Source organism: Podarcis tiliguerta (assembly GCF_965153285.1).
Source record: "Podarcis tiliguerta genome assembly, chromosome: 3".
Taxonomy (NCBI): Eukaryota; Metazoa; Chordata; class Lepidosauria; order Squamata; family Lacertidae; genus Podarcis; species Podarcis tiliguerta.
This window is the reverse complement of record NC_139536.1, coordinates 68025591-68039351: the sequence shown is the minus strand read 5'-3', so window position 1 is coordinate 68039351 and position 13761 is coordinate 68025591. Positions and strand designations below refer to the sequence as shown.

At 40.0% G+C, this 13761-nt stretch overlaps 2 protein-coding genes across 11 annotated transcripts in view; one reads left to right on the top strand and one right to left on the bottom strand.

Moving 5' to 3' along the window:
- HS3ST5 (heparan sulfate-glucosamine 3-sulfotransferase 5) overlaps positions 1 to 13761 on the bottom strand; it is a 142543-nt gene that overhangs the window by 2666 nt on the left and 126116 nt on the right. For 7 of the 8 annotated variants that reach the window (XM_083433716.1, XM_083433723.1, XM_083433720.1 and 4 more), the window contains one exon: positions 1906 to 2044. In XM_083433716.1, coding sequence (XP_083289842.1) covers positions 1906 to 2012 — 107 coding nt within the window. In that variant the 5' untranslated portion in view covers positions 2013 to 2044. Of the gene's footprint in view, positions 1 to 1905; positions 2045 to 2182; positions 2337 to 13761 lie in introns of all 8 variants that reach the window. The other variant, XM_083433721.1, reaches the window with a different exon arrangement.
- Positions 1 to 13761, top strand: part of LOC310674495 (uncharacterized protein) — a 141277-nt gene that overhangs the window by 27121 nt on the left and 100395 nt on the right. The window contains exons 3-5 of one of the 3 annotated variants that reach the window (XR_014509611.1): positions 6610 to 6747; positions 7875 to 8279; positions 12405 to 13099. The gene's annotated coding sequence lies outside the window, so the exon portion shown is untranslated. Of the gene's footprint in view, positions 1 to 6609; positions 6748 to 7874; positions 9599 to 12404; positions 13100 to 13761 lie in introns of those variants that run through there. The other 2 variants (XR_014509612.1, XM_083433751.1) reach the window with 2 other exon arrangements.

Below are 13761 nucleotides of genomic sequence, written 5' to 3'. Positions count from 1 at the left end.
TTTAAATGCTCCTACTGGAATTTTCGTTCTTAGAACAACCCCTCCCCCCTCCAAAAAGGAAATGGTTTTTTGAAATGAACTTCTAAGGAAATCAATGCTAAAGAATTTTGAGCAACTGCTTGTGTCCTTGTGAACCAAAAGAGGTATCTAGAGCAACCCTTTCAGACAGGATAGCCATTCCTTGCATGAAATACGTGAATGAAAACTTTGGTGTAAGTGGGCAGTATTTTCATCACACAACTGCAACCTGTACATAAAACGGATGCAAAGTGATCATTGCATGTCTGAAGGCAGTTGGCCCATGTGGTGAGCCACAGGACTATGATTTAGAGCAGCTTCCTGAGCAATGAGCAGCAGTATCAGCTTCTGTACCTCCTAGACAGGAAGGGCTATAAAAGACTTCCTGTTTGGGCTAAGGCTTTGCCTGAGCAGCAGCTGGCTTTGGCATATATTTGTGTGTCCTTTTGCTCTGACTCTCTAGCCCAACTCCTTCCTCCAGCTTCTCTGACTGTTGTCTCCTCCCAGGTTCTGACACCACAGCAGCAATCACTTTTAATAGCTCCAGGAAGTGGGGAAAGAAAAGCAGCAACCATGAGTGAATCCCAAGGTGTTAGTTTTCCTACACTTAGAATGACGTGACTGCAGATCAAGGAGCCTATTGAGACACTCAGACTTCTGCAGCAACAGAACAGGATTCCCTAGTGAATAAAAGCCCCTCACAGCTTGGTAGAAACAGGAGATATTGGAATAAACCCTTCATGCCATTAGCAATAATTATATATGGATCCTGTAGCATTCACTGCTGCACGAGTTCAAGGAGTCAAGTACTGTGTCTGGATAATTTTATGACCATTAATAACATTTGTAGCTGTGCAAGCTTAGATTGGTGATAAGGTTAATTAAATTTCATGCCTCAGGGCACAGGACAAATTTCTGCAGGAGTCAAGAAGGAATTTTCATCCCATACATGAAACTGCATAATTGGCCATGGCTATTATGCATATCGTTAAGGTATGGAGTTTTGCTGGTGGATGGTGGGATAATGCCAGCCTAGGCATAGATGATCCTTCCTTTTTCAGTATATGCAGGACTTCATTTTCAAATAAGAAACTGGAGAACTAAATTGTGACAAGTGGCAGAATATGGAAAAATTGTCGCTCTCTGGGTGAAATGATGCATGGGATTTATCAGTAGGTGGATCTTTTTGGTGGTGTTTAGGTCTGCATTTGTTCTCACAAGCTCAGTTTTGTACATCTGTCCTGTTGCTTGAGGAAATCATTCTCAGGCAGATCCTCTTCACCCAGTGTATCCAGCTTCAACACACACACACACACACACACACAGCTAATTAACATAGTGAAAATCCCTCATCCCTGCAGCAATCTTTCAAGTGCGATAGGATTCCAGGCTTGACAAGCTAACTCTGCAGGCTCATGCATAATTTTAACTACCACAGTAGCACATTAATTGCCCACTCATAAATTTCAGAAAGGAAGATGCATAAATACATCATAACTGTTTGTCGAGACTCGAGGTCAATCCGCAGATGCACACACAGACAAAAATGAACTGCTGTAATGACATTTTTACTGTTTGCTGCTTTAGTTTCCTTCTGAAAACAACTGCCAATGCGCATGGAATACAAATGGAAAGGCAGGATGCATTGGCTTAGGCAAGCTGAAACTTTTTAGTTTACCCACACCCTCCTCCACCCTTAAAAAGAAAGGAAATAACAATGAAAATCAACACTGCAGCAATTGTATTTCTAGATCTTAGTAGTAAGACAAAGAGCTGGAAACCTATTCAATTCTTTCCAAAGTCTAAGAGGAAGTTGTGGGGAAAAACCTCAGCTAAAGCCATTTAGGATTATGAATGTCACCCACACGTGCTAATTTAATGACTTACCTATCCAAGCTCCCAACTCTGGCAACTAGATATAGGAGACTTCCAATAGCAAGGCTGCCTAGCACAAGGAGCTTCTGTCTCAGCAACGCCTGCTGTTTGAATAGCATGGCCCTCCATCAATCTTCAGGACTTCTTCAGTCTGCAGGGAGCAGAATACATAAACCACTCATGAGCAAGTGGCAATATACAGGCTAATGTTTATTAACAGGCAGTCAATCAATTCCTACAAGTGATTAACCCACACTTGCATCTTTCTCTCCCTCCCCCTCTCACTCACAAGAAAAGCAGACAACGTGTTTATGTAGTGACGGTTTGGGCAGTGCTTCTAAATTCCAGCGCTACCAAATTCAGGGGGTTCTTGGGTCTTGAGTCCTTGAACATTCAGCAGAATGGAGATAGATGTGGGTGCCATGTAAGCATGTCAAATTCACCTGAATAATGTTGGTTACAGGCAGGTCTGAAAAGGATGGAACATTCTTTTCGCACACTCATTCACTAGCCGTTTTCTGACATCCACATGCCCAAAGGGAGAGGAACGGGCATGAAAGTGTGTAAGCAAGGTTTACAACAGTCACTTCCTTGGGAGAAAAATCAGATATAAATGAAGGAACCTGGCTACACACTCTCTCATGCTCCTGTTTCCCTGCCTCTGGATGTCTTTTCTTTGGGGATAAATCAGATGTTACAATGGCACAGTTTGTGTGAATATGTGGGTTGTGCCAAACTAATATGATACGGTGTGATTTGTAGCAGAGTACGAATTGGCAGGTGAAGCTGCTGAACCACCTGTTTCCCTGAAACCACTTGTACTGAGCCTCTTATACTTTCAGATAGATTTCCCATTTCAAAACCCCAGTGTATATTCTCCGAGAAGGCTAGAAGAAACAGGAGGGGGTTTGTGGGGTGGGGAAGCATGGGGGGGCAGAGAGAATGGTTTAGGACTCCACTTATCCTGCACTTTTTATCCCACCTGTTAAGTTGTGGGCGAACATATCAGACGACACAGCGATTCTTCCAAAGCAGCTCTTTATTTGTAAGCTGGAACAGAACTGAACTGAGGAACTCAGTCAGCCTGCTTATACAGAGCTCCACTAGAATGCAACGGTAACCATTTTCTGTAACTAGCCAATCACTGAACGTCACTTTCGATCCTTCATTTGCATACAAGCTATCCAATCACTGAACGTCACTTTTGACCCTTCATTTGCATCTACAGTATCCCCCTGCTGGCCCAGGGTGAGAACTTCAGTACATAACACCACCCAAACCCATGGTTAAATGGTCAGCAGTCACCCAAATGTAAACAATGGCTCCCCCATCATAACATCTAGTTTGCTCCTTCGCTAGATGGAAAAACTGAACAGGTAGGACTGCAAACTCAGAAAAACATGAGCTGGTTTTAGAAAAGGGACATGGAGCGGAAAAGTCTGTCAAATAGCTGGTTCTTCAGATGATCTAATCTTTGAGTAAAGACTACATCTGGCAAGAGAGTGAGATCGTACATTCCCATGCCTCCTGCCACATATACTTATATTACTTCTGGGCTCGCTCATAGGTGTGTTTTGACCAGTTAGTTGACCAGGAATGCATGTAGGATATGAGTGTGTGGTTTAGGCCTACAATATATGCAAAGATCTTTTGTAAACATTCCAAACAAGCAGACAAGTTTGGTGGGAACAGAAGTGAGATAGGCATGACCAATGCATAGGACAGGCAGAGATCATAATTGTTCTTCCACTGTGTGCAGTCTATTGCCTAAATAGTTCTATGGAAAATTTCTTCAGCACGGGCCACCAAACCTCTTGAAGAACCTAAGTGGGTATTATTTCAGTTATTCAGGGTTACTTACAGTGCTGAATTCTTGCTTCTAATGAACGTGTGAACTAACTCTAGGCAACCATGGTTTTGAATATTTTAATCTAAAGAGACAGATCACACCCCAAGCTTTATTTTGGTCAAAAACAGTGTGGGGTTTGCTTTTGTTTTGCAATAAAATCTAAGGCCCTGTATTGAAAGATGCATGGAGAAAAAGTGGCACATTTCCCCTGAACAACTAAGTAGACAAGGATTTTAAGGGATTTTCACAAAGCTGTACAATACGCCTTAGACAAAGCTAGGATTTGAACTTGGTTCTCAAGAATTCTAGTTTGAGCATTAGCCACAAGATGATACTCTCTTTTTTATTTCTCTTCCTACAGTCTTTTTTTAAAATCCCTTGCATGTTTTTTTTGCTAAAATAGGTGATTTTTTTTCCTTTGAGATTTTTAGTAGTGAAGATATACCACTGCCAAAAATTGTGATTTGCACTGAGAATATTACAAAAAAATGATAGCTTGAAATTTGTGTGCCTTTTTATGCCTAATTGTTTTAATTAAATTCTTTAATTTTAAAAATGGTTGTTACAATGGTATCAAGGGCAGCAAATGCTTACAGTTTTATAGCTTTTAATCTAATACTACTGATATGAACATCAACACAAAAGTTACAATTTTGGAGGAGATGGTTCTGATTTGAGTTCTCAAGACTGCAGTCCTATAGAAATTTAGCTGAACTTAACAGGACTTACTGCAGAGTAGGCATGCACAAGATGGTCCTATAACAAACTTGAAATCCAGTTCTTCTTTATGTTGAAAATAAGCTTGTTTAAGTGTCTCTTTTCATGTATAAATATGAGGACTTCAATGCTCATTAATGTCTGCAGACTTTGTCAGGAACACCGGCAGCCACAGATGACAGCAAAAAATACATGAAAAGACAGTTTATTGTCTCTGAATTTTCAAGGTTATATCCAACTAAGCCTTACTCAGAGGAGACTCACTGAAATAAGTGAATCTAAGTAATGACCATAGATTTAAATTGGTCTACTCTGAGTATGATTCACTGGCTTCAACCCATAGTCTTTAGTGTCTTTCAGGTAACAGGAGTGGAACAGATACTTTTCCGTCAGATAAATAAGCAATCTTTCTCTGAGCTTCCCCCAATGTTTTAATTGCACATAATGATACAATCATCATCTAGTTAACAGCAAATTTAATGATTTACACAGAACACTTGCAAACAAGCTGCTTAAAAATGAATTGCAACTCAATTGTCTTTAAGGTTTCACTGAAGTCATCCCAATATTTTTTAAATTCTTTGTCAAACAGCCCTTGTGAATTCACATTAGAAATGTTCACACATGCATGGATTGGACTAATGGATCCAAAGGATTTGTGGAGGCCTGGTTAGGAAGGCAGTAAGAATTTCTTCAAAAGGCTGATGCTCTTTTACAATTCCTTACCATTCCAACCTCTTTTATTGTGCAATTTTATCCCAGAAGGCATTATCCTTTTAAGTGTGCCTGTCTCAGATATAAGCAGAAATCAAATTTCAGTTTTGTGAAATTGTTTGCATGATCATCTTTAACTTGGAAAAGTTTGGATGGCATCCCCCCACCCGCTGACTTAAGTAGGTTTACTTGGACAAAGTCTGAAATCCAGCTTATGGAAGTGGCATGGCTGTTGCTGGAAACTGTTCTCCCATGGTCCATGCAGCTTATCATATAGAGGACTTCCCTTAGAATATTTTCTTATTAGTTCTGCGGACACCGGCATGGAAATACTCCATTAGGTAACTGCTTAACATGCAAACCCATAACTCAAATTATGACACCTGTGTGGAGCCCCAATGATGGGAAAGGTGTTTTTTTCTGCAGCAAACATGGTTTTGCTATAATATATGAACCAGCTCTGAGAACTTTATTTAAATTTAACAATAACAATTACTGTAAATAATTGACAAAAAGACAAAAGGAAGATTCATAGACTCTGAACACCTGCTCCCTAATAGCTAATTACTGGCGTAACTGAATTTGTCTCTTATTTTTATTTTGCATGTTGGTCCTTACCAACTATTCTAGTGAGTGAAAGATGCTTATGTATTTTTAAAATGGGAGTTAATGTAAAAAAAAATCAATACATTCTAGCAAGTTAGATATAAAATAATAAATGTATCTTTCAGACTGTGTTTAAGTCTTAAACTGCTATAACAGTTTAAGTTTGTTTTCTCATATAGTATTGTGCCATATTTTAAAACAAATATCCTGAGAACCAGCTGACAGGGAGGTTGTCTATAAATAAAAGGCTTAGATCATTTTTTACTTAAGAAAGGCCCTATGCCTTGCTTGACATGTTTTGCATGTAGATAATACCTTGATTCTGTGGGTGGTTGCTTGTTATAGAAAAATGTGTGATATGTATACAATCATTTGCCTTGTATCAAAGAGTTTGCCTAACTCTTAGTAGTTTGGTCAGTATTCAAGGAATGCACTGTGTATTAGAAGCAAGAAGCATAACAAATTAGAGGGGCTATGAAAATATAGAGCGGGGAATGTCTGGCCAAGGTAGGCATCTGAGAAGCTGTATGAGTAATCTGCTGCAATCTTCAAGGGGGTTGGAAAATTTTCTACACCTGAGCTCCTCTTTTCTTATTAGGGTGATAAATTTGAAAAATGTTGCAAACTGCTGTGTAAGAACAAGACAATGAGGAAAGGCATTATGAACTGTGAAATAATAATTTATCAGTCCCAGATGGTATTTTTCTAAAAAACAACGCCACCTGAAATAAGAAATTGCATAAATTCCTGTACCTTAAATTATACAAGATGGCTATCAAGTATCTAGTGTAACACCAATGGACTATATATCTTCAATAAATATTTCACAGGCAACCCAGGGAACTACAGGGCTAAACTGACACCACTGAAAAGAAACACTTTTGTGGTTGTGTGCATACGTTCGTGTGCGTGTAAAGCTTCCCTGCCTTGTTGCCTATAGGAAGGACTTCTTCACTACAGATAGGCAGGTGAGTAGTCCATTCAGAAGCCTGGAGAGATGCACGAAATATGTGAGTCACCTGTATGTTAACACTGTATTTTCTTCTTTTGCAGTCTGAGTAGTATAGCTTGATTAAAATACCGTACCTTTACCCTTTCTCATTTTTGTAACTGCATCTCATTTGGTAATGAGTGGTTGTTGCAGATACGGTAGGATCAGCATAGCATTTTGGCCAAGTTGAATGCCAAAGTTGACGCAACAACATTTGTGCCTTATATACCACCTCCCCCCTCCTCCCAATGCCTTTTTCTTTCCTTGGCAGTGATATGCCTCATACAATCAGGTAGCATGATTGTTTCCGATTAATTAAAATCTGAGAGCCGTTTCAGTCTCGCTATCCTTGGTAGTATTTTAAAGAATCAGACGTGAGGAATTCAGTAAGACTTGGAAATGTTAATATATGTTGAATTCACTGAGGAGGAAGCTAACACCAAAATCATTCATGCTGGAAATGTGTTTTAATGCTACATTACAACTGCAGCAATAGCTATGTGGATTCTCCTGATATTACTTTGTCAGCACACAAATGGTCACATTGTATGGTTCTAGAAGGGACAGAACAAGAGGACTTACCATCTGTATAAGAATTTCAAGCATATGGGATGTTTAGTAGCAGAAATCTAAGCTCTTATTTTCAGAAGGAATGTTCTCATGAAATAAGAGAATTAACAGAGTAGAGCAATAAAGACTAGTATTGCTAGGTTGGCACAGGGAGGGAAGACATCGCTCATCTGCATTCTGAACACTGAGCATCACTGTCTGTTCCTGAGAGCGAAAGGAGCATGGCAGCAGAGCCAGTCAGACACTCCTGCCACCACAGCTGTACTGTGCTGAACTCCCAGCACCTCACCACTCCTCAGGAACTGACAGCAATGTTTGATGTTTGGAAGGCAGGTCAGCAATGTCGCTTTGCCTGGTCCACCCCACAAACCTTTATTGCTGTGCTGAAAATTTCCTGGACCATTCTTCATCAACTAATGTTGCCTTCCCACTTCCCACCTGCTTTCGTGGTCTGGCTCTTCGGCAAGTCGTTGGGCCTCTTACACTCCCTTTTCAGAAACTGGTATTTGATTGTGCAATTTTCTCTCTCCACAGCATCTATTTTAAATGAACTAAGAAGTTTTGTACTGTTCAAAATACGTTTATGTCCTTCAAACTATTCCATAAATAACTGCCTGCTAATACTGTGGCTATCTGAGGAAGTCAAGATCCTCTACATCAATCTGAAGAGTCTCTGAGCCAATCAGGGTAGCAGGATGACAGGCAAGAAGAGGGTAGAAGATGCCAGTTGGGATCCAAAGGTTCACATTTAGGAGCAGGAGGGTCACAAAGTCCAGGGGGCAGGTTCGTGAGTAGCACAGTCAGCAGCAGGGACTGCAAGCAAGCAACTGCAAGGACTCTATTCCTCATGAATAATTTGAAATGCTTGGTATTCTGTCTTGGAGCTGCAAACCGTGATGTTATTGGATGGCAGTTTTAGTCTGTTGGCTCTTCAAACAGGTACCTCTAGGGAGATGGATAGCCTTAGGTGGTTGACTAGATAGGGATAAGATGTGAAATTGAAGCAGAAGAAAAAGTGGTTCTGCCAATTTGCCAAATAAATCAGAGGAACTGGAAAGAAGCAGTAAGACCTGAGTTGTGCACCCCACAGCCGTTGACAGCTCTCTAGCAATATCTATTAGCAAAAAAACCCTCTGGCGTCATTTTATCAGATGGTTTGTTGCATCATCCAACATAGCCTGAGCTGCTGTGATGTCATGGGATGATCATGGAACAGCCTTATTATGCAAAGGTAGCAGGAGACAATCCTTTTAAAGTGTACATGAATCGCTTAAATATCACTTGTTAGAAATATACAGGATAGCTCTTCTTTTTAAAAAAAAGGCTTTAGAAAAACCAGTCACATAAGAATGACGTGTTCTTTTCTCCTGTCCATTTGTTGGGTTTAACATTTGGAATGTATGGGGGTTCTAGACAGAACTGACACCCTATAGTGCAAAAGTCGAAGTGAAAAGAAAACCATCTTATTCAGATTTATCAAGTGGCTCTTACTGTTTTCTCTCTTTGTTTCCTTCTTTAAGCATAACATAAGAATTGTTGTGAATAAAAAGGGTGTAAGTTTATAAATTATACACAGCTATAGAGCTTATTACTGATCTGTGCTCATCCTCTTGAGAATCACTGCAGGAAATGCTTTGAGCAAATTCCAAATTTTGAAATGGGTTCTCCATTTCTGTATCTCATTCAGCTTTTGATATTGGGCATACATTATTTATCATAGCTCACCACTCTTTCGTCAGCTTGAGCTGTCCTCTGGCACCATGTCGGCAGAATGATGTTCATTTTGCATTTGCAATTACCAAACTTAAAAGAAAGTCAGTTAATCCTGCCTCTGTTAAGCTCTCTCATTTAACAGATTGTTAAGGGCTGAGATGTGAACAGAATACCACTGTGACCCAGAATTCTAATTATTCTTTTAATCTTGCCATTTCGGTGGAATATGTAAGTATATGTTTATATAAGAAATACTGCCTTTTCTTCTAAAGAAGGGGATAAAAGGTTTTTGCTCCCCCCAACACCACATCATAAAATTGTCATTAGAGCCCCAGTGAATTATACGCTGTTCTACCAATTCCAGAGTAGTTTCAGCTATCAAACAGTTTAAGACAATCTCCTTGAAAGTAATTCCAATGCAGTTCCATTAGGAGTGTCCCAGCAGTTTGTACATGGCCCTGCTTCTCAATTACCTTACCTTGAGAAGTGTGAAAGAACCACCTAGTCAGTTCTCTCCCAATAAATAAAATATATGCCTGAGAAAATCCTGGTTTTTTTCTGGTTGACTTCCTCTCCTGTTAGTCCCATGCCGCGCTTGTCTCATCCTTCTGCCCTTTGCTCTGCCTGGTCACTGACACTGAAGTAAGTGCTGGCTACCAAAAGGCCTCTGGAGATCAAAAAAGCCTTTTATTTTGCACATGAAGATGCTGGCATTCGTTTCTAGAGAGATCCAACCCACTTCGCAGCTGACAACTGAAGTGATTTGTTTACTCCTCGACAAATGTCAGATGCGAGACATTAGTTCCTCTTCTTGTCTCTGGCACATCCCAATCTAAAGTCATTAACAAGAGTAGAAACAGATGGTTTGGGGTGGGAAATGTTGAAAGTGACCATGAATAGCATGATCTGTGGGTTGACCCTGGACCAATTAGCTCAAAACAGACACTGGGATCCAACGAAGCAAAATGAAGGAAGCTGCCTTATAGCAAATCAGAGTAGGAGCAGGGATGTAGCTCAGTGCTAGAGCATCTGCTTTGCATGCAAAAGCTCTCAGGTTCAATCCCCATCACTTCTAGGTAGGACTGCAAAAGACCCCTGTCTGAAATCCTAGAAAGTTGCTGTCAATCACTGTAGACAGTTCTGAGCTACATAGATCACTGCTCTCGCTGTATTTAAGGCAGCTTCTAAAGTTCCTGCTATTTGTTCATATAATCAAGTATTATCTGCTCTGATTGACAGTGGCTGTTTAGGCTCTAAGGCAGAGGTCTTTTACATCCCCTGCTGCTATGTTTGTTAATCGCCTCGAGACTAATGTGAAAAGCAGTTAACAACAACAACTACTACATGTGGCCATCTTAACTGAAAATGTCAAGAATTGAACCTATCGCCTTCTCTTTTCAATGCATTCTGCTATATCAATTACCTAGGGTTCCTCCCACACTCATGCCAATCTGTGGTGCAGGATGTTATGCATAGTTGTTCAATTCACAGCACCCATGTTCTTCTGACCTCAACTCTCTTCTTTTCATGCTTTCCTCAACATTATTATATTGGCTAGCAAGAATGCACACAGCCTGACACACAAGTCCAACTTGGTGGAAGTGGTTCAAAGTTCATGCACTGGAACACACGCTGGCACAACACACATTTAATTATCATTATCATATAAGCAGGTAGGACAAGGGCTACAAACTTCAAAAGTGAAAACCAGTGTCAGGGCCGGATTAAGACATTTTGAAGCCCTAAGTACTTAAAAGATTTTGGTGCCCCCATATATAACTAATATAAAAATAATAAACTGTAAATAAAATTTTGTTTTTTGAAGTAAAACAAAACCTACAGTAAGATGGAAAATAATGTTTATATTTGTATACTTCATTTGACAAATTTTATCCAACATTTTGTAATTGCAAAGTCTTTGATCAGATCCGCAAAGCTAATCTTACATAACACATCTCCTTCTATATTTAGTGGAGATAAGGTATCCAGGCCAGCCTGTCTTGTTGCATACTTGTTCTGTTGGGTTTTTCATATACTTCAACTGTGAAAATTAATGCTCAGCTGAACAATTTGTGACCTTTAATGTTAAAAACCCGGCGGCGGGACATTTCTGTGGTGCCCCCTTTCCTTTGATGCCCAGAGCACATGCTTATTTTGCTTAATGGTTAATCCAGCCCTGCCCATTGTCTTAATTTTACATTAATGGAGAGCATTGACTGAGGTATATTGATTTCAGTGGGCTTACTCTGTGTATGACTAGCACTGGATATCACTCACTGTACATATACCAGCAGCAGTTTCTCTTTTAGTAATCCCTGCCATCACATCAAATCTCCAAATGTGTAAACTCAGCAAAGTTTAAGTAGTAGTGGAAATTCTGTGCTAACAGCTCCTGAGAAGAAATTACACGGAATAATATAGGTGCATGCCTAGACAATCTGGGTCTAATCCCTCTTGATCACAATCTGTTATCTATAATCAGATAATAAAAACTTGAGAAATAGCACAGCCTGCTAATTACAGTTCATAGCATTTCATTTTCTTGCTTTAAATGAATTTAAAGAAATACTAAATTATTGTAAACAAATGATATTTCATGGTTAAGCTACCTCTAATTGAGTTACACAATTTATTGGGAGCAGGGGAATCTTGAGTTCATTGTTTAAGTCAGGAGATGCATATTTTCAGCCTTGTTGCATTACTGACTGGAGCTGTCCTTTTTAGCAGAGTGCCAATTAAGATCTAGTTAAAATGTGTACTTTAAAACCTGTACCATGTTTAACTAATAATGGGACCAATTAATTCATTAATGCTTTCAGCACAAACCAAGAAGGATCTGAATGCAGGCATTCTGATTAGTGAGCTTTTACCATTATGAGAATGCCAGTGACTAAAATGTTTTGCCCAGCAGCATTTGATATATAAACTTAATTGTTAAATCGCTTGCACTCTTGTGCATCTCTTAGTTTTAACGTTGCAGTAAAGCACTTACAAAAAGGTTGGCCACAGTGAAATTGCCATTGTTCCTTTTCTGTGTACAGGGTTGGATGTAGAAATTACATAAGGAGAACAGCTGTTAAGCTTAGCCTTTGAACAAACAGATGATGATGCAATTTGAGCCAGCTTTCAGCAAAGAGAGGTCACTCCACACTCATGCTTTAGACCAAAATATGGATAAGTGGACTTATTCAGTATTTGAATTCCAGTGTGCACATGAGATGCTACTTTAATATGTGTTCCTATAGGTTTCCTAGATGCTTGTTGCTTTCGTGCTGCCTGTATCAGTGTGAAGTTAAAGGAATTTGAGATAGCTGAATGACTTCCTCCTGCATATTGCTCTTCTGTGTATAGGTTGCATATCTGCCTGGGCAGCCCCAAATCATTCAACTCCAATTTCCTTCCTCTCCTTGGGGATAAGACTGCTGTCTCACTGCCAAGAAGAATTGACCACAACTGCCTCTCCCTGCCAGCTACTGCAACTGATTGCACTGAATCCTCAGCTGGGACTACGAATGCACTGAACTGAGCCCAACCGGAATAGCTGTTTTCAGTGTATGATGACAGATCTGATTGAAATTCGCAGTGAGAGTGTAATTCATTCTCTCTCTCTCTCTGTCTCTCCCCATACCCCACTGCCCAAACTACCTTACAGAATAGCACAGTCAAAGTCAACATAACTTACATTTCCAATGTCCTTATTACTCTGGGTCATTTTTAAACTGTTGGGTCCTATCGTAGTTCTACAAACTGTGCCTGCTTGGTTATGGCTAAGCAAAGATATGACAAGAGGACCCCAGAATGGGTTTGATCCATAGAACCATGTGTGGAGGCCTGCTGGCAGGACAGGAATTTCTTCCCACCCTCATGCTGCAGCCTGTTGCCTTCTTATAGGATTCTCAGGAATGATTTGGGATGTAATGCTGGGGACTGCAGTTAGAAGGGTTCAGTGAAAATTAAGGACATCCTTGTGCAAGCAAATCTTTGGAGCTACCATTCACAACCAATGTCACTTCCAGACTACCTGTTTATTGAGTATTCATCTTTACTCTTTTCAGGGAGATTAGACGATGCTGGCAATTTAATGAGCATCCATTTTGTTTACAGGGATGCTAGACTACGTTGCATCAAAGCAAGTGGTACTGGACTCGGGAATCTTTTGGGGAAGGAGGTTTGTTGCCCAAGGCCTTCCAATCAACTATAACTGTGCAAGCTGAATTTGCCAGTGTGTGACCAAATCCCACTTGAAAATAGTGACAGTCTGGAAACTTATTTGTCTACTGTGTGCCTTCCCTACACAGTTTCCTGTGCCCTACATTTGAAACTCACAAATTTAGCCATTAAAAATAAGCATTATCCACTAAAAAAAGTGAGTTTTCTTTTACTTTAATGCCACAAGTAGTCAAGCTTCATGCAAGACGCTAGCCCCCATGCAGATAAAGTGGTTGGACTTAAGTCCCACTAGAATCCATGGTTTTAAACGAGTTGTGGCAAATGGTTCCATTGATTTCAGTGGGATTTGGGCAACAACCCTATTTGTCCTTACCTAAGAGTAACTCACTTGAACTAAAGGAAGACTCCTGAAAAGTCATGCAAAGAACTGCCCTGTTAAATGCAATTCATCTTGAATTGGGACCATCAGCTAGCATCAGTGCTAAAATCAGTGACAGATATAATGCATGCTGTTTGCATCACACTGAACATCTACATT